This window comes from Ostrea edulis, chromosome 7 (assembly GCF_947568905.1).
Source record: "Ostrea edulis chromosome 7, xbOstEdul1.1, whole genome shotgun sequence".
NCBI classification, from domain to species: Eukaryota; Metazoa; Mollusca; class Bivalvia; order Ostreida; family Ostreidae; genus Ostrea; species Ostrea edulis.
The window spans coordinates 19144598-19169033 of NC_079170.1; the positions used below are offsets into that span (position 1 = coordinate 19144598).

A 24436-nucleotide genomic window follows, 5' to 3' on the forward strand; every position below is an offset into this window, starting at 1 on the left:
AGCCGACTGTACTAACCACTACGCTACCGCGTCGTGTTTCTGTACTCTACATCGTCATAATGGCCGACTTCCTTTAAAAACAGAGGTAAAAATCACTATCAGCAATATTTGACTTTTCCTTTTCAATTCAAATACCTTGCCGAGTATCTTAGTAGGTAAACATATTGACTGCTGAACTGTAGGTCGCAGGTTCGAGTCCAGCAAGGGTTTTAAATTTTTTTTCCAGATTATCTTCTACTAAATCTGTATGTTTTGACAAAATAAAGTAAATTTGAAAACTTTGAACTTCAAAATATTGTACATATCCTCCACTTTTCATCTACATGAAATTTCTCTGGTGTGGCATACCTCCTTAACATCATTGGTGTGGATAATGAGAGCAAAGAAGTCAATCGTATTACTCTAGAATTTATTGAAATCCATTGTATACTACATTGATTATTCTAAATAAAGGTACTTGGTTATCCTAGTCTTATCACAATATCCCAAGATAATACGGAATGAACTGATGATGTAATGTAATTATGAACATATAAAGATTTCTCAAATTATTTGATCAATCAAAAGGGACAAAGAACAAACAAATTTGAAAAAAAATATTTACATTATCTGTTTACATGTACGATACAATATTTCCTTATGAATGAAACAATTGGACACAAACACACATGCACACACATAACCACATTCTTGCGATACTGTCAATCTTTAATATAAATCAAATAACATATCTATTTTGATATGAATATAATTACTTAATGACTCTGATCGATTAATACATTGCACATTCAAATATGCAAAACTTGTCACACAGCAGGAGGTCTTATCAAATTAACCGGTTTTATTTTACACAATATGAAAATACCACGTCTTTCCAGCTTACTGGTAAAATTGAACAACTCTTTCCAATTTCTGCTTAGGTGTCAAGAAATTGGCGTTATGGTTTCTCAGTATCCCATGGACAAACTGAGGTATCTTGAGCTGCAACATCATAGGTGGAATATGCAAGATATATCACGAGTTAATCTTCAAATAGGAAATGTCATTCTGGTATCATTTTGCATTTCAATATCACGAAATAGTTAGCTGTATTTCCCGAGGTAAGTCGGAACAGAATATGCTGTTATTATCTAGTTTTACCAATGTAGTGTCCTGTGTCACTAATTCCTCACCATTGCAGCTCGACCTATACACTCGTCGTGACATGGCAAGATCTCTTTAATTCCAACAGTTAAGTCAGCGGTCCATTAATAATCCAATTTGGGCATGCGATTGATATCCATTGTTTCTATTTTTATAGAAGATGCCCATCTTCGCAGGCCAAGTGTCCGATTCGCTTACTATCATGCGAATCGGACACTTGGCTTGCGAAGATGGAAGATGCCATGGATTTGTATATTTGTGAGTTTCAAACCTCTAGAGAGGTGGATATTTGCTATTGGCTGCTCTTTGGTTGCTCGTCCCTTTTTGTTTTTGTTTTTGTTTTCTTACCCATGGGACACGATAACTATTTTATGATAACAACTATTCATTCAAAATAACAAGGTCACATGTCTTATCGATCATCCGAGCATAAATTAAAGTGTCGCTAGCCCCAAGAGCTATGTTAAGATATATAATCACTATGACCATTCTGACCCCACCCTGGTACCAAAAGCTCTGTCCCTGGGATCACCTACATGACTATGAAGTTAGGCTGTCATACATAAGTGCGGTTATATAGAAAATGTTTTGCAAATATGGTATTTTAATCTCTTTGCCCTGTCCTATAGGCCCCTGGACGCGTGATACCTCAAATTCACAATTTATACCCCCTTGTCCCAAATATACTTTATATATACCAATTTGAAAAGAACTGGAACGGTAGTTGTCAAGAAGTGAAAAAAGGTTTTATTATTAACGTACGACGGACAACGGACGTAGCACGACGACGGACACAAACTTATAGCAATAGGTCACCTGAATGACTCAGGTGACCTAATTGAAAGTCATTAGTGCACAAAACGGATAGCCATCCACATCTTAATTTCATACAAGTTTTACTTTGTAAACATTATTAATAGAGTATCTTTTTAGCGTCTCTCTACATTTCATCCAGGGCTTTTTGAAGAATGTATCTCATATCACTATCCCTAGTTTCCTTCTTAATTTTCAGAAGAGATTCTCTAGTTTTATCGAGAACTTCTCTGTATTTTCTCGACAAAAGATATTGCACTAGTTTTGCATTTTTTTCTGCCTTTCATTCACTTCTTTTTCAAGAATACTTCTCATAATGCTATCCTTTGTTTCCTCCAAAGTTTCCTGAAGAAATTGTATATCTAAACGGAAGCCAATTTTGTCTTTCATCGATGAAAGATATTTCAATAGCTTTCCATTTCGGTGATAAATCGCTACACCGAGAACAGAATATCCGTCCTTGGTTTTTTGCTTTATTTGTTCTATATTCATTCCGCAATCAAATAAAATATCTACAATCTTCTCTTCTCTTCCATCTCCTTTACTCTCTACTCCAACATAGTGAGCAGGCAACCATCCCATTGTAGTCGTCTCATTTACTAGGTGCTTATGTTTTTGCGCTACATATTTGCAGATATCCCCTTGTTTATAAGTACATGCAACATGTAGAAGATTTTTACTTTCCTTAGTGTGAGAGCTGATCTCCATCTTCTTGTCCTTCACAAGGAATCTGAGAATTTGTAAGTTGCCACCTTTCGCCGCATAATGCAATGCATTCCATCCGCGTTCATCTTTGCAGAGTAAAAGTGATTCCTGTGTTTCGGTAAGATGCTTCACAGCTTCAAGCTGTGCATATTCACACGCAATGTGGAAAGTAGTTTTCTTTGTGTGCGTTATGTCTGTGATCAAGCTTTCTTTCTTGGTCCTCAAATGTTCCAACACCTCTACATTATTTGATCTTGCAGCATAATGAGCAATATTCCATCCACATGCGTCTTCTTTATCAAGATTTATTCCTTTTTCATTTTCTAAAATATGCAGACAGAAATTGGGTTTGCTTTTCAAGCATGCGATATCAAGTATACTAAGACCATTCTTTGTTAATCGCCGTATGTCAATATTAGCTTGTTTTAAGTCATCTAGAATTTTCATATCACCATTCCATGCAGCCCAGTGGAGAGGTTCACAATATTCTTCCGAGGAACACATTTCTGATCCAATCCCTGGACTTGGATTACATTCCTTTACAAGGTAATCTTTTGTGAGTGTTTCGTAGGTGTTGATCAGATATAGACTCATGTCTTTATGCTGATATCTAATTGCATAATGGAGAATAGTTTGACCGTTGTGGGATTTGACCTCTGCGGGAGCACTCTTCAAGATTTCTTTTAAGATGAATATCGATCCCCCTTGAGCAGCATAATGAAGTAGAGTACATCCATATTCGTCACGTTGACAAAATATTTTTATACAACCTTCCCCTGTTGACTTGATTCTTGTTTTAACAAGATACTGAAAACCAGTATATTCATCATTTAGACATTGCCTTTTCAAAAGTTGAAATAACTCAGCCTCCTCAACGGCATAGTCAGAAAAAATTTCCTTCTCAATGTATGCTGAAGAAAAGAAAACAATAAAATGAATTTAGTGAACGGTTGTCTATGTTAAACTGACATTCACGATAATATGTCTTTACGAAAACTCAGTGGTCCGAAGACCAAGGCCAGTGAATTTTACGGTCGGGTCAGTGAAAATTAAAAATCAAGAAGTCCGATGGGCTTGTAGACTTTTTGGAAGTCACATAACATATAATGTTGGATTTAGATATCCTAAACGTCTTATTTGCTTAAAGACCCAACTTTAAGTTAATGCCCCCAAATTTTACCTGTGTCACGATCAATGATAAGCTGCTGGTCAATCAAACTTTTAACAATAGAGCTTAGGTTGATTGACGTTTGCAGAGACCGTGGTCTACAGCTACCTGTGAAAGATGTTTTGATAACAATCATGGCTAATGATGACCGGCAGTCTTCAGATCTCGAGGAAAGCCCCAGTATACCTGAGTTTTGATAGCATTGACTCACACCTAGAATATTTTAATTTCTAACGTCCCCTATACAATGCAATTTATCATCGTATTTTCTCTCTCCATCTTTATACATGTATTATAGATTAAACAATCAGAAATCAAACAATAATAATAAAAAAAAAAACACCAAACAAACATAAGTTATTGGAATATTTTCTATTGATGATTTATTGTGGCTTTATATTGATAAAAACATGAACAATTCTTTATTGGCGCAGCACATCAACATGTATAATGGTTATATTGCCCATGCGTAAAACTGTTACAGTAGTTTAAAAAATGCTTCTGTTTGAGATACCACATGGATTATAAATTACACAATCAGAAATCAAAGAACAGTAAAAGAGTTATTGAGATTTATAATTTATCATGGTTTTATATATATATATATATATATATATATATATATATATATATATAGAGAGAGAGAGAGAGAGAGAGAGAGAGAGAGAGAGAGAGAGAGAGAGAGAGATGTGTAAAACTGTAGCAATAATATAGATGAAATAATATGGCATGGCAATAGTGTTGCATACGTATGACAATAATTACTCATTTAGTCAATGATTGAGAGTAAGGGAGAGAGAGAGAGAAAGGGGGGGGGGGTAGACTAGCTATGTGTCAGATTCTGTTTGGGATACCATCGTTACACAAACACTACGTCCACAGAAACCCTAAAGAGAGAGAGAGAGAGAGGAGGGGGGGGGGACTTCGTGTCAGCTTCTGTTTGGGATACCACCATTACGCAAACACTACAGCTACAGAAACCCTACAGACGGCCCATATTGAGGGGTATCTTGACCATTCTTCATGGTTGTACATGTACACAGATCTACTTGGATTTATTCATTCTCTCGAAACATGGATATTTTACCTACTACACCCACGACACCGCGAACTCCCAGGACACCAGGAAGTGCCTGGAAACGCCGGGTAATATTATATTTCGGAAATTATTTATATACGATATATAACAATTTAATTAGAAGTTTTAAAAAGCAAAGGTTTAGAAATGGGCTAAACCTGTCATTTGCAATACATAAATATGACCAAGTTTGAAGGTTTACGGGAAATAGAAATGCGATATGCATGTAGGTAGAAATTTTAATTATTTTTTGTTGTTGCACAAATCAAGACACTAAGCATAATTTGTAATAACCTGAGAAATTTCCTGTGTATATCATAAAAATATACACAACAACTGATCTCTTGGCCAGGTACATTCCAGGTAAATAACATTGACCATGGATAAGCTCCGCCCACATTCAGTCATCCGTGGAGCAACCGTACGGTGTTTTTTTTTTGGGGGGGGGGGTCTTTAAATTTACCATCAAAATAAAAAAAAATAAAATAAAAAATAACACATAAAGTAAGTGTTTGGACATCGTGGTTTATTTATTTCGTAAAGAACGATAACTATACTTGTAATTGTCAAGATAATTTGTACGTTTATCACGTGAATATTAAACGACCAAATTGTTGAAACAACAAAAATTCCCGCGTTCAGTATCGCACCGCACACCGGTAATTGCTGCTTTATTGCATTGTCCAATTAAAATGAACTTAGTCAATTACAGTTATTTCTGATTTTATGCAATTTCTATAGTTTATAGAATTAATTAATCGTAGAGAAGGCTACTTCCGAAGGTGCGCTCGGGCTGTTTTTATGTTTGTGAAAAATACGTGAATTTGTAGTCGTTGTTTGCGGTCGAAGAGAGAGAGAAAATACCGTGTACTGTGTTGTTTTTTCTGGTATCGACAGAAAGGATGTCTTAGGGTGGATATGAATACGAGTAATAACCATACTTTCAGTAAACTAATTGTACAATTTTACAATGCATTCCATAATATATGTGATGAACATATGAAAATTTAGGGGGCCAGTAAATTTCATTGTAGGCCAGTAAACTCAGACAGTTCACAGGTCCGACTTGCCAGCAAGTTTTAAATGTTTTCGTGAAAACTGCCCGGGCATCATATATAGAGAGAGGGGTGGGCATTAGGTTTTTTCATTCTTTCATATTTAGCCCATCGCTTAATCTTCAACAGAATTCATAATATAGATGAAGTTCTGTCGCCGAGGTTTGGGGTCTTGAATCTAGTACGGATAACTCCGTTTACATGATCAAAATATAGGGCTCACGGCGGGTGTGACCGGTCAATAGGGGATGCGTACTCCTCCTAGGTATCTTATCCCATCTCTGGTATATCCAGGGGTCCGTGTTTGCCCAACTCTCTATTTTGTATTGCTTATAGGAGTTATAAGATTGATCACTGTTATCTTCACCTTTTAAAATAAGTGATTTCAGGTCCTCATTTTCAACTATATCAACATCACTACTAATGACATATCCAGCTGGACACAGAGGTGGATTATGTTTATAATGGTCTATATCTAGGCACTGTAAAATTGTTTGTAATTTTGAAAAAAGTATGGATGCAATAGTAGATGTACATATATAATATATATTACATGTAAAGTTGTTGTAAATACAGAGTGCAGACTTGAACTTGAACTTGAAATATGCTGAAATACAAGACAGAAAGTTTTTATGACGAAGAATATTGTTTATGTTGACGGTATCTATTCCTTTATCAGTAAATAGAAGTTACGTTTAAGGAACTGGCGTCATGATTCGGAAGGATTACATATATCATCAATAACCGGTAGTAGTTTAAAGAGTCTGTGATGACAAAAAACATCCAAAACCACAGAATTCAGTCTATGATCCTAGTGATGTGCAATTCGTTGCTGCTTTGTTTCAAGAACATAATGACAATGTAGATGGAGTTGTTTCTTATCTTTCAAATGAATGTACTCCCATTTTCTTTTTAGTTCATGACAGTAACGTTATATGACGCAGTGTAACTTATTGTTTCATCCATAACAGTGGTAGATAAGCCATACTGAATCTATGACTGTAATATTTCACTATTTTTGTATATACTTGGAGCGGGTTGATTTTTCTATTGAATAGAGTCAATGATTGTACTATGTTATTGTACATTATGGTGACCTGGAGCGGGTTGATGCAGTTTTCATACATCCGGCGTTTATGATTAACTAGATTAGATGTTAACAATTTATTTTACTTAATATTTTTGAGTGATGATATGGCGTAGAACCCTAGAAAGCTAGTGTTAGAGTATAAGTATGTATGTAAACAATGTCGAGGAAATTCGGACTGTGCACGAATACATGTTCATTTTTTATTACGACTTGATTAATGATATGAATGCTATTATTTAGTTGTAGTTGATGTATAAGCATGTTTGATCTAAGTATTAATGTGTTACCTAAGTGATACGGCCGGAGAAATTGTATGTTGAAGTCTGTGTCATGTGTATGTAACCACTTGTTTTTCTGTCTGCTCGTTTCCGGTTTAGTACGCGACTGATGTGTTAAATATTGGTGATTTGGTGTCGGTAATACTTAGATTAACATGGTGTATTGTTGAAATAATTGAGTGAAAGCTGTTTAGTATTTAGAGCATTGAATATTTTGATTGTAAACTTATTCTATTTTATGTTACTTATTATGAACGAAAAAGTGATGTAAATAATATGATTACGGTGTGACCGTTGGGGCGAGCGCAGCATATCTGAATACATTTTCAAAAAATTTATATTGAAAACAAGGAAAACTGATTAGGATTACTGTCTTGCTCTTCTCGCCAATGTAGGAACCAGTTTAGCGGGAAATGCAACGAGCGTGTTGTGACGTATTCTGATAGTTGTGACGTGGCCTGATAGTTGTGACGTGACTGTTTACATTTCTTTAGACAATATTTTAAAAAGAAAAAGAAAGGGGGAAAAATATGATTGTCATCTTTTCCTTTCAAATAAGAAAGGTTTGTAATACTTCAAAGATTTTTTTTATTATTTTACGAGGGACTTATGGGATTGGCGTCAAAAAAAAATTCTTGTTAGAGGTTGAGATTTAGCTCGGATTATTTCCCGCGCTCTAGTCATTAGAGCTCGCAGTACGAGCCAGCGCTCGCTATTAAATTTATCGGTTATTGATTGATGTCTTTATATCATCCGATAGGTGGCGTTTAAGCAAAAGCGATTTTTTTAAATAGTGATCCTATCAGGTATCGTGATTTAGTCACAAGATCGATTATCGATATTTCCAGCTGATCTTTTGATCGTTTGATAATTAGTATAAATACCGCAGATTTGACGTCAGCGACTTACTTTTTCACCTTTGGTATATTGAGAATAGTTGGTACGTTTGGTTGTTCCAATTTTTTTTTCTTTTTATTTATTTATCTATTTTATCTTTAGGATTAGATTTTATTTATTTAAATGATCGGTATAACGACCGATGCGGTGATTTAAGTTGTTATTTCCGTGAGTAGTTATTCATTTAGTAAATTTTTCGGAAGTTTATTAATTTTGGAAATGATTGGAAATTTAAGTATTTTTGATTGAGAATTATTTTTGGATAAGTTAATTGTCAATTCAGATATTTTTTTTTTAGTAAATTTTTGGTTATATTTTAATGATATTTTTCTTTCTGGAATTTATTAATAAATAAGTTAGGAATCAACCATATGTATATCAAGACAGTAAATAAACTGTGATGTGCACGAGTGGTTTAGTTTTTATTTACATATGGAAATAGGTTAACCATAATGGACTATGCAGTAATCGAACTGTACGTTCACATGTTGGTGATTTGAACTTAATAAATATTTAAGTGTATTATAAGTTAACCATAGTGAATAAGTGAGTAATTTAACTCAGTTCACAACATGGTCTTCAATCCTGTTTACATTCTATAAAATGTTCTTATAACGGGATTATTAATTTAATTACAGTTACTCCCCTTTACCCAACCCTATTGCATTTGGGTGGTTTTAGGTTTAAGTTCTGATGATATTTTGATCATATTTTTAATTAATTAGATGTATTGTTAATGTATGAATGAGTGGTGTGAGTGAAGATATAATTATAAATGTTATGTAATTGAATAAACTTAATATAATCTTTGATTAATCTTGATTGTTCATTGAAATGAAATGGTGAATTTATGAGTTCTGCACAGGTCCGTCTGATATTGGTATTGTTTAATTTATTTGCGCATCGTTTAAACATCTTACAATTACTGCTGTGCTACATGAGAGCTTATTAGGTTAGCGATGATTTACAGCTACCCGTGAGCATTACACGTACAAAGTGTCAACCAAATCATTCTGCCTTTGGTAAAGAGTGTCTTGTTTTGATGTTAGATTTATAAAATTTTGAGGTTTATTTGAATGTTACTGTGCATCCAATTCTTGTTTTTACGGATCACAATACTCTCACAGTTTTGCATAAAATACCAAACAAGAATCAAAAACTCACAAGATGGAGTTTACTATTGCAAAATTGATATTGATATCAAACATATCAAAGGCAAAGACAATATTATTGTAGTTGTCTTATCAAGAGTATCATATATATACTCCATTTTTTGTTTTATTTCAGTGCGTTGATTTGATGTACATATGTATATGCCATTTAGGTTATGATTTGTAGAGAATTAAGTTTTCGTATTGTCATTCAAACTTTTTAAGGGGGGGGGGTGTTTGTACTTGATTGACACCTGTGATATACACAAGATTCTAGACGTTCTATTCTTAAAACGATGATTGCCGGTTCAATATAAAGATTAATATATAATCATGTTTATTTGAGTCATGAAAAGGAAAGGTCTTGAAACTTCATTTTAGTATAAATAAACTGTATTTTGTGGTATTAAGTACTCTTTAAGCATTTGACAAACCATTTACGGAATTACATCTGGAAAGTGAATTGATTCCACTTAAAGGTCATATGAAACGATTTCTAACAATGATATTTTGCTTTAAAAACATAAAAATGGGTATGAATGAAGGTCAAATAGAGTTTAATGAAAAATTATTGTCTTTGGGTTGATAAGAAATAAAGCTGTAAATTTGTACATAGAATGAATTTGTTATCCGCTTATCGTTCTTGATTATGTGTGTTTATGACATCACAACGACCCATCGATGTAAACAACGCAATGAAAATAGTATAGGCCTTACGTTTTGTTCAACGAAATATGTAACTGCATTTAACGGATATGGACTAATTTCTGTTTTCTGACGAACTGCCCGATTTTGTGGTTCAACAATATCAGTTTAAACCAGTCAGGAATGATGCACGGCAAGCGAATAACATTTTACAACAGAGAATGAATGATATTGAAGAAGTCAACACTGCACAGGCACCTGAAGTATGGCCACTACTACCCCCTCCTTTTCTGACTTTTTTTCGGGGATAATTTAACCTCCAAAATGTATGGATTCCTTGTCTATCCCATGCAAATTTCGATTTATCTAATCCTTTTCCACTTTTTATAAGCTTTAGAGATTGGCCTTCCATCAGTAACAATATAGACGGTAGAAGGCCAATATCTAAATCTTACAAAAAGTGGGAAAGTCAAACAGTTACATAAATCAAAATTGGGATGGGTTAGACAGAGAATCCACATATTGTGGAGAAATTATCGCCCCCCCCCCCCAAAAAAAAAATCAGAATGGAAGAGGGGGGGTGGGGGGTAGTACTGCCCATACATCATGCAGATGCCTATGGATTTCAAGACCCCATGCCATCAGATACTGAAGTTTAACTATAATCTTAAAAAGTTTAGTCGTATGAACTTGTGTACATTTCATTTATGAAATAGCCTAAAATATGTAATGACAATCCCATTTTCCTTTTTATAAGATTGATTGATTGAGAATGAATACAGTTTTACGCCCCTCTCGAGAATTTTTCACTAATATGGAAACGTCACCACTGCCGGTGAAAGGCTGCAAAATTTAGGCTATGCTCGGGGTCATTGAGCAGGGAGGGATCTTTATCGTGCCACACCTGCTGTGACACGGAAACTCGGTTTTTGTGGTCTTATCCGAAGGACCGCCTCTTTCGACATGCAAAGGGGTACTGCTCAAGGACCTATTCTAACCCGGATCCCCACGGGATACGAATAACCACAATATTGAAATAGCGCTAAAATGTTCTTGTAAGTGTAGAGTACCCTAAATGTGACAAATGTATCATGGATGTCATCTGTTGTACTGGCGCACGGTTCTTCATAATCAGCTAGTGTTTCCTCGTGAGTCCAAATTTAAGTATAAAATTCACAAATCGTTGTTTTAATGGGGGAGGGGGTGCTTCTATATTTTTCAAAAGTAAGTTATATATAAAAATTGCTTACGTTTATAATTTTATAGCAGGTATTTACTTCCTCACTTTACATCCTCGCTGTTCAAATATTTTAATGAGAGATTTTTTTATAAGCATGTTTAGTATTATCAGTACTGATATAGTATATATGGAAAATAAATTATAATTTCTGAATGATACTTCATGATTTTCTTTTTGAATTTCAGAATTAAAGGTTTATTTACAATTTTAATTCAACTGAATTTTACAATTAATAATAAGAAAATAAAAAATTACACACTTTTGTGATACTCGTATAGCTATATTACACGTATAGGCCTAATAAACATGAAACTGTACGAATATCGTTGACTGATAGAGTTTGTAATGCAGATAAGATAGGAAAATATAATATCATTTTGAGTAGATTTATTCGAAGTTCGCGTTCATTGATGAATTGGTTTTTTTAGCTGGTTTTTTTTTTTTTGGTCATTACAATGATAACCAACCGTTGTGTAATTTAGTAATACATACTTACAGTGTCTTCGCTTTAACTAAGCGGTTGACTTTAATTCATATTTTGATTTGTCTCAGTCTTTGGAAAATAAAAAAAATATTGGCACAGCGTCTGATTTGAAATTGATCTATTTGTGTCCACATTGTTGGCTACTGACGGATGTACTGAAGTGCAGTCTTCATGGTACTACAATCAAATGCAGCACACTGTGGCATGCTTCAAAGCTATGCAGTTAATACTTAGTTACACCATGTTATAAGGCCTAGTTGTTTACATCACAGTGGGTCTTTTTGACGTCATCAGCAAGGGAGAGCAGACGCGATCATCAAAAATCATTTTCGTGATCGAATACTTTTGATCAGCTGTTATGACGTAATAATACACTGAATAAAAAAAAATTAAAAATGAATTAATGTTTAATAACCCTTGATTAATGAATTTCCATACATAACTCAATTTCTTCATGATATCGTTTCATATGACCTTTAACAGCCGATTTTTGACAGTTTAATTTCTCGAGTGTGAATTCAACTCAACGGTACACGTTTTGGTGAAATCTGGTTAGAACTTCTGTAAGTTAGAAATATTTTCATTGGTATATTTTCTGTAAATACTTGTAAATCTTTGAATTATTTGTGATTTATTTCTACTGATCTCAGGGTTAATTCTGACCATAACACATGGCATACATGTATGATGTGATAGTTTATGCTTACCAGCACGATATTCGTCCTTTCTTTGTTCTTTAGTTCTGCTACTTTTTGCTGATGTATTTTCTACATATACAAAAGTGAATGATATATCAATATCACATGACACCGCCAATAAATGTGTTTGAATGGGAGTTCTAGTATCCAACCAATTTATCAGATAGATAGTAGGATTATCAATATTCAAACTAAAATCATATATTGGATATTCAACTATATACATGACTATATACTGAATGTAAGGTGACGATAACGAACAGTGATCAATTTCATAACTCCTACAAGCAATACAAAATAGATAGTTGGGCAAACACGGACCCCTGGAAAAATCAGAGGTGGGATTATGTGCCTAGTAGGAGTAAGCATCCCCTGTCGACTGGTCACACCCGCCGTGAGCCCTATATCCTGATCAGGTAAACGGAGTTATCCGTAGTCAAAATCAGTGTGCCAAGAACGGCCTAACAATCGGTACGAAACACGTCAGACAGCATTTGACACAATGATAGGTTGTATTGACGAACTAGATCGTTATAACGACAATAGAATTTGCGAAATGCTGACTTCAATCGAGACTGTTGAAACCCCTGTACCATCAAATTGTTTGTCAGTAGCTAACCTCGACTTAAAAACTGACTATACGCAGAACAAGCTCTTGCATATCGAATCAGTTGAGATATATAAACACAATATGCAGGTGATAATGGAATATTGCTACATAAATATGGGAAGTTGACGATGGAGAAGCTGAAATCATCCCGTTTGTCATACAGTTGAGTTATCACTTTGCCGCCAGTGTCTACTCTCAATAAAATATCTAAGTATGAAGCAGAAGTTGGCGACTCTGTGGTGTCTTTCGAGATCACAGGGATATATCAAATCGACATATGAATGAAAGTTATTATTGTTAATAGACAAAACGTCATCGATATATCCAAATGTCGAATTGAAGGCCACAGCGAGAGATTTTTTTCTTCTCACGTAGAAGTTTTTTAATAAATTCTGCTACATATCCATATATAAACAGGTCAGCTAACAAAGGAGCACAATTCGTGCCCATGGGGATTCCAACAGACTGTTGGAAGACCTGATCACCAAAGACCACAAAGATATTGTCAATGAGGAACTCTAGCATATATTTTTTTCAACTTCAGAGTACTTGTGCGTGGAATCAAAGTGGTGTTTAACAAAGTAAGATTTTGAATGACTGATCACTAGATATGAATATTTCCGTTTTCCATTTCTGTTCAAGAAGCAACTGTCTATGATGTCAAAAAATCTTGTCTTTAATTTATCGTAAGGAATGGTCGTGTATAGTGTTGAAAAGTCATAGGTTTTAATGTTATTGACTTGGGAAAAATTCTGCCATTTCAAGTTTACTAAAAGTTCTATAGAATTTTAAAAAATCCACATTTGATTAACACCATTTTTGGCATATGTAGTCGCACAGTAAGTTTGAAGTTTCTCCTTCACAGCTGTTAATATTTTCGTGAGAAGCACAGATAGGGACTTGGTAGAGCACTTAATGGATCCAGCAATGTATCTTTGTTTGTAAGGGTTTTTATGTACATTAGGAATCGAGTATAGGTACGGTAACTCATATTCATTCGACCCATTGACTGGGATACTAATTGTGGCTAAAACTGAAGCATGGTTTTAAAGAATTTCATCTTTTGAAAGGGCAGTTGGAGTACAAGTACGATTACCAAAAGTGGAATTGATGCCAAGTTCGTTTAGAATACAGTTGTAATAATGGACCTTACAAACAAAGACAATGTTGTTACCAACTTTGTCAGCTAGAACCAACACATATTCCACATGTAACCTATCTAATTCTTTTATCAATTCTGGTTTACTAAACACAAAAGGATAGATGGTACGTACTTTTGTCTTCGTATATGCAAGGTGAAGATAACGAACAGTGATCAATCTCATAACTCCTACAAGCAATACAAAATAGATAGTTGGGCAAACACGGACCCCTGGACACACCAGAGGTGGGATCAGGTGCCTAGGAGGAGTAAGCATCCCCTGTTGACCGGTCACACCCGCCGTGAGCCCCATATCCTGATCAGGTAAACGGAGTTATCCGTAGTCAAAATCAGTGTGCCAAGAACGGCTTAACAATCGGTATGAAACACGTCAGACAACATTTGACCCAATGCGAGGTTGTATTGACGAACTAGATCGTTATAACGACCATAGAATTTGCGAAATGCTGACTTCAATCGAGACTGTTGAAATCCCTGTACCATCAACTTGTTTGTCAGTAGCTTACCTCGATTTAAAAACTGACTATACCCATAACAAGCTCTTGTATATCGAATCAGTTGAGATATAGAAACACCATATGCAGGTGATAATGGAATATTGCTACATAAATGCGGGATTTAAAATATTCCTCTTATGCTTTTAACCCATTCTGACAATGTATCAAGTTCTTCTTTTTCATATTTAGCCCATCGTCTGGCATAATCTTCGACAGAACTCATAATAGAGATGAAGTTCTGTCGCCAATTAAAAGACCGAGGTTCTCTGCATTTAGGACATTTTAGAATAAGTGATTTGAGGTCCTCATTTTTAACTATATCAACATCACCAGTAATGACATGTCCAGCTGGACTATAGTTGAAAGAAGATGAAGAACAAGAACACGTTGGTGAATTACGTATAAGATGGTCTATATCTAGGCACTGCAAAGTCTGTTTATAATTAAACAGTTTGGATGCAATAGTAGAAGTATAGCTGTAGGTAATACAGGGTGTAGACTTGAACTTGAACTTGAAATAAGTGGGAATACACGACTGAACCCTTTTATGACGACGAATGTTGCTTATAATGATGGCATCTATTCCTTTGTTTGTAAATTTGAGTTTAAGGAATTGGCGACATGATTTGGAAGGAATATCATCCATGACCCGTGGTGGTTTAAAGAGCCTGTGATAGGCAACATCCATAATCAAAGAGTTCAGTCTAAATTCAGGTGTTGAAAAATCCAAGTATAGACTAGCCATAGCTTCTTCAAATAACGTGTGTAAAACTCTCAATGGAGTAAAGTTTTGTACGAATATGATGTAGACCTAATTGTCTGTTGATGTAAGGCAAAAGTGAATCAAACATGACATTATTTATACTTGGTCTTTTATATGAACGATGCCCATGACTGCGTTTCCGTCTTTGGGTCTTTGGGTATTGGGAAAGAGCCCCGTCACATTCACATTATTTTTGTGGACTAGTCAAATTTCTCACATCATATACATTATCATTGAATCAATATGGAAATGCAATGCCTAGGGTCCTCATCCAGTGATCTTCTCGTTGGCTACGAAAAGGGGTGCTTAATGTTGGGATTATGTCTAATTCGGGATTTTAATATTCCTCTTATGCTTTTAATCCATCTTAACAATGTATCAAGTTCTTCTTTTTCATATTTAGCCCATCGTCTGGCATAATCTTCGACAGAATTCATAATGGAAATGACGTTCTGTCGCCAATTGAAAGACCGAGGTTCTCTGTATTAGGAACTTTTTAGAATAAGTGATTTGAGGTCATCATTTTCAACTTTATCAACATCACTAGTAATGACATGTCCAGCTGGATTATAGTTGAAAGAAGATGAAGAAGAAGAACACGTAGGTGAACTAAGTATAAGATGGCCTATATGTAGACACTGCAAAGTTTGTTTATAAGTGAAAAGTTTGGATAAAATAGTAGTAGAAGTATACTTGTAGGAAATACTGGGTGTAGACTTGAATTTGAAATAAGTTGGAATACACGTCTGAACTTTTTTATGACGAAGAATGTTGCTGATGTTGACGGCATTTATTCCTTTGTTTGTAAATTTGAGCTTAAGGAACTGACGGCACAATTTGGAAGGGATATCATACACGACCCGTGGTGGTTTAAAGAGTCTGCGATTGGTAACATCCATAATCATAGAGTTCAGTCTATATTCAGGTGTTGAAAAATCCAAGTATAGATAACCTGTGGCTTACTACATGAAATAAAATACCATTTTATTATCTACTCTCAAAAGTATCCATTTTCTCTACTGATCAGAGAGAGCTTAACATATTATGGTATTGTGGATAGAATTATCGAACTTGTGCAATACTCGCTAGCGGATGAAAATTGTACGATATCAATACTTTGCTTGTTGGTAGTTACATGAATTTATAGTTATTTGGTGATCAGCACTAATTATTACACATTACGTTTAATACACACCTTCAAGAAGTCTATCGTGCTCATGACTTTCTTCCTCTGTAGATTTAATTCCTGAAATACAACATATGATATTATAAATGTATAATAATCTCATGTATGGATTTTATAGATAATGGCACGAAATTACGCAATACCCATGTGATCATCTTTACATGTACATTTTGTAGGTCAACGGAGATAATGTATCCGGGAAATGTGGGTTATTATAATATCAAAAATGAAATAAAGTAATTTCACGGAGACATAATTATACTTGTTTTATTTGTACTTTCTGGTGTATATGCATGTCAACTAAAGAGGGGTGATCAATTGATTTTATTATATGGTACCCAAAAAATTTTGCTTGTCAGGTTTTAAATAATTAGACACTTTACATTTAAATATCAAAATGAACAAATGCGCATTTAGAATACATACTTTTTTCTGTATAATTACAAGTATATCAGAATGATCAGTTTTAAATCGAGGCAAGCTACTGACTAAAAAGTTGATGGTGCAGACGTTTCAACAGTCGTGTTTAAAATCAGCATTTCGCGAATTCTATGGTCAATACAATCTTTAATTGGGTCAATGCTGTCTGACGTGTTTCATACCGATTGTTAGACCGTTCTTTGTACACTGGTTTTCACTACGGATAACTCCGTTTACCTGATCAAGATATCGTGGTCACGGTGGGTGTGACCAGTCGACAGGGGATGCTTACTCCTCCTAGGCAACTGATCCCACCTCTGGTGTGTCCAGGGGTCCGTGTTTGCATGTGTGATATTATATATTTGTGTAAAGGAGTTGCAAACAAATTCATTTTTAATTTATATTCTACATACAGTTTCTATGTAATTTAGGTTACATCAGTTAACGTCGACTGGGTAGACATACATAACCAGGATGCATAGTCAGAAGAAATACAAAGTATATTCAGATTTGAAAAGTCAGTGTGGATCAACTCAGCTATGATTTTATCAAGACATACTAGTCTTTCAAATTTTGTCAATGTACACAGCAATGCTTCACAGTATTAGGAAATATTACAAGGTGCATTTTCATTATATGATTATGGAGCAAAAGACACAAATTCAAATCATACAAGCATGTACTTAATAAAGGTACTGTATTGTACTATGTAAGATTGATCTATCATGCTTGATTTTAATGATTTAATTTCAATGAAACGTTGGTGTCATTTTTCATGAGCAGTACTAGGAAACATTGACAATTTGGATGCAAATAAATTTTAACTGATCTCTAAAAAAAAAAAAAAAAGCTTTGTCCGTAATTAATTGATTAAGAAAAACATTTATGCAATGAAAAAAATCCTTTTTAGTTCACCTTAGTTAAAATATCAAAATCACCCGTATTCCTTCTGTTTGTAAACTTCACATTTTCGATGTTTTTCTTCAAATCTACTGGACCAATTTCAACCAAACCTAGGGTGAAGGGAATTCAAGTTTGTTCATATGAAGAGTCATGCCCCCTTCAAAGGAGAAATAATTACAAGAATAAAAAAATAGGGTGGGGTCATTTAAAAATCTTCTCAAGAACCATTGAATCAGAAAAGTCTACATTTATATGAAAGCTTTATGATATAGTCCAGATTCAAGTTTGTTAAAATCCCCCCGGAGTAGGGTGGAGCCACAATAGGATTCCAGATAGGTTTGAATAGTACTCAACATTACAAGACTCCTAGATCCGCCGATATGTTGGTACATATAAATACTAGGGATCATCAACTTCATATATATCAATGATTTGTATTGATAATTTTCTTCATTTGTGAAGTATTTTACAGGGCCTAGTTATGATAACAAACGTACCTAGCTCCTTTTGCAGACAGATATATAATGGAAAATCTTCATCTAAGAACCACTAGGCCAGGAAAGTTCAAAACATATATAGATATAGTGTAGAAATCATGGCCTCCATACGTAAATAAAAGATAGTGGGAAAAGTAACTCAAATTAAAGATCTTATGCTTTCTGAAACCTGCATTTCATAATCTTTATATTCTACGGGTAATTTTAAATTCTTTTATTGACGTGACTTCGTTTTCCAACTATTAATTTTGATAATCCTCAAATCATTTGTAATTTGTTGAGTAATTTATAGTTATTGATGTTGATTGTCGTTAGTTCTTGTACGATTGTTAGAATTTCTCTATTGGTTTGCATGTTTAATTTCAAACGCTTTTACCTAACAAACGCATCGACTTCAAAGAACATGACCCACAATATGCCATTTTTGGCCTACCAAATTTGGAAAAATTAAAGAACACTTTAGAATAAATCTAAGATTATATTTTTTATCCATAACATGAGCCAAGTTGTATTGCGCAATCGTTTCCTCACACCGGATGTTTAAAGCACTCAAGTAAATGCCCAAACCTACCGCAGTTTCACGTTTTCCGGGAAAATCGCATAAATTTGCCAACTTCAGTCTATAAATTCACATGGGCCGCATTACTCACGACTCAATTTTGTAAACTAAAATTAAAATGCAAAGTTAGATTAACACTTTCCATCAAAAAAATTAACTCGTAAGCAATGCGGCCATGTCGAAAAAAAAAATAATAATAACAAAAGTGTCGTCTGGAAACGTCAGATTCCAAGGAAGTCAATACATACATCTAACGCAGTTGATACGACTCAAAACGAAACAGCAAAGAGGTGAGTTTTTATGTTGTTACATATTTTTTAAAATAAAAAATCAATATCTAAACGAGTAAATATGAGAGTCATGGCCTATGGTAAAAAGGTACGGGGGGGGGGGGGTTTACACCTATCGTGTATGTTTGATTCCGAAGTCCGTTCCGATGGCTTTAAAAGTACCGATTTCCCTACCTTTTGTTACTTTAAAAATGATATTGTTCGAAACAGAATGAATGTTGGAATCAAACGTACAGTACAAACTTATACGGCCATACGGAATACCCTAGTTAGAATAATCTAACTGTGTCTCGGGACAGGCCCTCACCACATTCGGTGCCGTAGGACATTATCATTTTAACGATAGATTTCAATTACACAGGCCCAGCATGTACACATGTATTACGCATGGAGATGTGCGATATATATTCAGACAGTATGATCTATCGTATGAATTTGTCCATTGCTTCTCACAATTTTTACAAATTTTGTACGTTTAATTATTATAGGCTACAGTTCAAAGTTTCTTATAAAATATGAAGTCTGTCAATCGTAACTGTAAAGTTGTTGCAACGTGTTACATTAACAAATGTCCGAATATTACGGCAATGTCAAACACGGCCGTAAGCTCTATCTATTTTACATTTGTACTTAAGAATTTGAACGTACAATTTTCATACATCGAACGGAGAGGAAACAATTATGGTTTTGTTTTCAATTTCAACTATTTAAGTTCGTAAATTCATAAGTCCCTTGTATATACGTGGAAAGAAACCTACAAAAACACACAGAAAAATTGTTTTTAATGAAGTAGGTCAATTTAAATACATATCAAAATATATCTTGTTAAATAATATTTGACACAACTTGTGTTGAAATTAAAGTATTCATTTAATTATATTTACTTTTTTTCAATTGAAGGGCAATAACTCTAAATGGAAAACATAGTTTACTAGTGGAGGATCCTAGTTTTTTTTTTCTTTCGTTTTGTTTTATATATACACACGAAAATCAAACGCTTTAATTGATTTTAGAATTTTTATTTTGTGCTATAGACAAAATTGATATTGAAAAGATATGTTTTAAATGTTAGGAAAAAAAACCAATCTATAAAGGTGAAACGGCAACCCCCCCCCTCCCCCCCCCCCCCGAAAATGTATTACAATACTACTGATAATTTTTCTATTATTTATATTATTTCATGTATGGAGATGTGCATGGTTTTTGCACCAGTTTTCTTTTTGGATTAGGAAAATGGTTTACTTTTTCCTTAAAAAAGGACTTTGGAAGGGTCCATTAAACAGACCCAGGTTGGGAGATTTCAGGCTCTCATGGACTTAATTTCCGTGGAAACGAGGGGGTTATTTATATTCGGTCTTTCCTACCCCGGGATAGGAAAGACCGAATATAAATAACTTCCTCGTTTCCACAGAAATTTACATGGACTACATAATAGAAATAAATTAACCATGTAATATACATTGTTGTAAACCCCATACCCCCTCTATATTTCACAGACATTAATCAACAAAACATTTGAAGATACACATTTTCAGTTTATTAGTGCAAAAAAAATAATTCCAAGTTTTTGAATACAATTTATTAATTGGTTCACCAAGCATTAATTAACAAGTTAATTGATTTATAATTAGATTTTAGGAAAAATAACCTAGGCTAATGGGTTTTAACATGAAGATAAGATTTTCATCCAACCCAAATTGTATATTTTAATTACATGTATATGACATAAATATTTCAGATATGCCAAGGAGTGGTCCCTAATTCTTTCTCTGTTTCAACTGTCCATGGAGAGTAAAACCAAAACACAGATCCAGGATTTCAAAGAAATATAGGACAGTGATCACCACTCTGATAGGGAGGGCACCATCTGATCATGATTTTCTGTGCAATATATGCCAGAGTGTGTGTTTTGCTCCCATATTAAACAGAAGAATATCAAGTCGGTTAGTCAACAGATTCAAGACAGTCCAGCACCACCACCAGCAGTAGCAGTTCTTCCAATTAGTCCCCCTTCTGTATCACTCCCATCCCCATGTACATCAAGAGGGCACACTTCATGCTGTATCTGCGAGTGACCAGGTCCAAAGTTAGTTGTAGTCCCAGTAGGAGTAAGGCATGAAATCTTAATTTCAAAAGAGGCCATCATTCGCTTCTGTACAAATCACCTACAACAAGACATAAAAGAACTTGAACCTATTGCTGACAACACCATGTTCAACAAAACAGGAGTGACATAATTAATCAAACAAGTTTTTGAGAGCTGAAGTTTTGAGAAAAGAGAAAATAAGGTTGGATTTTGACAACAGTGAAAGTCTAACAGTGAGCATCAGAATCTCCTGGGAACCCCTAAAGCTGCTTTTGAGGACTTGCTGACACATGTAAACCTGTAGAATATGGAAACTTGTGCTAGATAAAAGCTTCATAACCTTTCTACCAGTGATGTATTTGTTGACAATAAAAAGGGTATTTGATTTTAGCATAATAATTACTTATTATGAACTCTAGTATTATCATTATGATACTTAACTGGCAAATAACAAACAACAAACATGATTTGTAAATGTTATTTCCTGTATAGATCTACATGATACTTCTATTTTGGGAACATTATGAAAATAGGCCAATTTAGATTATTTCTCATTCTGTGGCATTTACAAGCATGTATACATTACATGTAAATGCAATATAATCCAAACAATTTAAAACTACAGTGCCTTGGGATATATTCCATTTCATGCCTGGAAGATTTTTAGATCACAGCTCATGAATTACGTTCTGTCAGTCAATAATGTATTGTACAAGCATTTAAAATTGTTGGTTAAAAGACCTCAGTATCTTTACATGATTAATACGTATAGGAATATGCAATTATTGATCAAGACAAATACAGTAAAATTTATATAGTATCATTTCTCAAATCGTATTTTCAGGGTCAATAATATACACTCTGATCCCCTATATCGGTGTTGTGTTGTTATTATTCACGCTATGAAATCTACATGTACATGTAACAAAAAAGATCATTTGATACTTACTATTAGGTGTCTACAGTAATTTTCCTTTAATCAGGTTTCACAGCAAATGCTCGTTGACCGTGTAATTCCGAGTAAATTCGAATTGAACATGTTTTGACGAGACGCGGTGTCAACTTATTTCGTTACCATTAATATCGATACTCGGTCGTTTTAATACAAAAAAAAAAAAAAAAAAAAAACCCAACCAAAAAACAAAACAAAACCCCAAAACCATGGAATATGATATGAAACAGAATTGTTCCAATGATTCACTTCTTTCACCATGTAAATAGACTACATACTATATTTATTCTTCTTATTTCAGTATTTCAAAATTCAAGTAAAAATAATTTAAAAGTAAAGTTGAACAATCACGGCTTTGAACATCATTTCCAAAATATTTCTTATTTCTATTTCCCATATTTGGTCAAAAATGCTTATTATGATCATTGAATAAGCCATTCTAGCTATTTGAGTGCATATAACTTGATATATTCAGAGATTTATAGGTTCATGTACATTGTACATGGTCATTGCAGGTTTATTGTTGTGACGTGTATCCCGAAATGTTAATTTTTTAACATTAAATACCACAATATTCAACGTCATATTAACAAAAAAGTATAGAATATATGAAAAAAAGAAAAACATTTCTAGAAAGCCTATATCCAGAAGATTATTATATACGGAAATTATCAATATCCCAGGCTAGGCCATTTTTCATGGTTCGTGGGTCATGTTCTTTATGTGGCATGTTTTTGTGAAAGGTAAAGAGAACTAACAGTGTCAATCTCATAACTCCCATAAGGAATACAAAATAAAGAGTTGGGCAAACACGGACCCCCTGGACATACCAAAGGTGAAATCAGGTGTCTAGGAGGAGTAAGTATCTCCTGTCGACCGATCACACCCATGGTGTACCGCCAATAACAATTATCACTGTCATGATCGTGTGCAGGATTGGACAAATCAAGATGGCAGACGGCATTTCCAAACAAAGGAAGGCTCTTAAAACTCTTCATTTTACCGACTTATTAGACGACGAATTTATGAATTTAAAACACTACCTGGCCAGGGAGGCATCATTAAGTTGATTGGTTGTTGGAATTCTTACTCATGTACATGTACAACTCTAAATTCATTGATCGAAGTTGACGATGTTGCCTCGATAGAATTCGAAGCGGGCAAAGATATTTCTAATCATGTTTTCATGCATTTTAAGAAAGACACTTTAGGTAAAATAGACTCTGCACATATCTTTTGATGAAAAATTGAACCAGTGTATGCGATTTGTCCCTTACATTGCCTTGGTTAGATAGATATCTTGACTTGAACATTTGCTAATGTGCAGGATTGGACTATGGTCGTTTCCACGATAAACGTGCCGGATTGGACCTCGATTTTGGTTCAGGATTGGACCCTTTCTTAAATACATGCATTTTTTTTCTCACAGATCCAGTCAGGAGCGGACTTCCTTAAGCTTAAAAGTCGCAAGTGAATGAAGGGTGTTCTATTTTATGTCTTCTACTAAAACCATGGTTTTGACAAACCTAAAAGAGCACGTGGAGCAAGGAACTATCAGTAAGCCGGAAGAGCCAGCTCGAAAATCTTTAAGTGTTTGAGAATTTCACCTCGCAAACGAATCTACTAAAACTGACTTCATCACAGGGGGTGTTTATCTTAATTTTTAGCAATATTTACATGTCTTATGGATTCTATCATCGAGCGTGATAAAACTAGGGGGAAAATATGAGGATGATATAGAAGAAACAAAACCTGTATTTGTGCACTTACTTTGCCAACCTAGATATAGATTGAGCCCAGCTGAGAGGAAGAACAATACCAACGAAACAACGAACCATGGAAGGTATATGTTATCTTTCGAGGGACTATCAGTACTTCTGTCTTCTGTTTTTGGTACCCCATTACACCTGCAGATGTGTAATTAGAAACCATTAGAAACAATCATCTTGGCTTTGCTAAAGGTTCAGTTCTACAGCAAAGTCATTATGTAATTGAATCTTTAAGTAGCTCCCCAGTTACAAACTAGGAATCATGCAACACCAGGTATTAGAAATAAGTGAGTTATC

At 34.5% G+C, this 24436-nt stretch overlaps 1 protein-coding gene across 1 annotated transcript in view; it reads right to left on the bottom strand.

The window, feature by feature from the left end:
* Positions 1 to 395: 395 nt before the first annotated feature.
* The window catches only part of LOC125653882 (uncharacterized), a 31259-nt gene continuing 7218 nt past the window's right edge, over positions 396 to 24436 (bottom strand). Inside the window, exons 5-8 of the mRNA XM_056143626.1 lie at positions 24141 to 24277; positions 16673 to 16723; positions 12455 to 12514; positions 396 to 3572 (exon numbers count right to left, since the gene is read on the bottom strand). Coding sequence (XP_055999601.1) covers positions 2215 to 3572; positions 12455 to 12514; positions 16673 to 16723; positions 24141 to 24277 — 1606 coding nt within the window. The 3' untranslated portion in view covers positions 396 to 2214. The remainder of the gene's footprint in view (positions 3573 to 12454; positions 12515 to 16672; positions 16724 to 24140; positions 24278 to 24436) is intronic.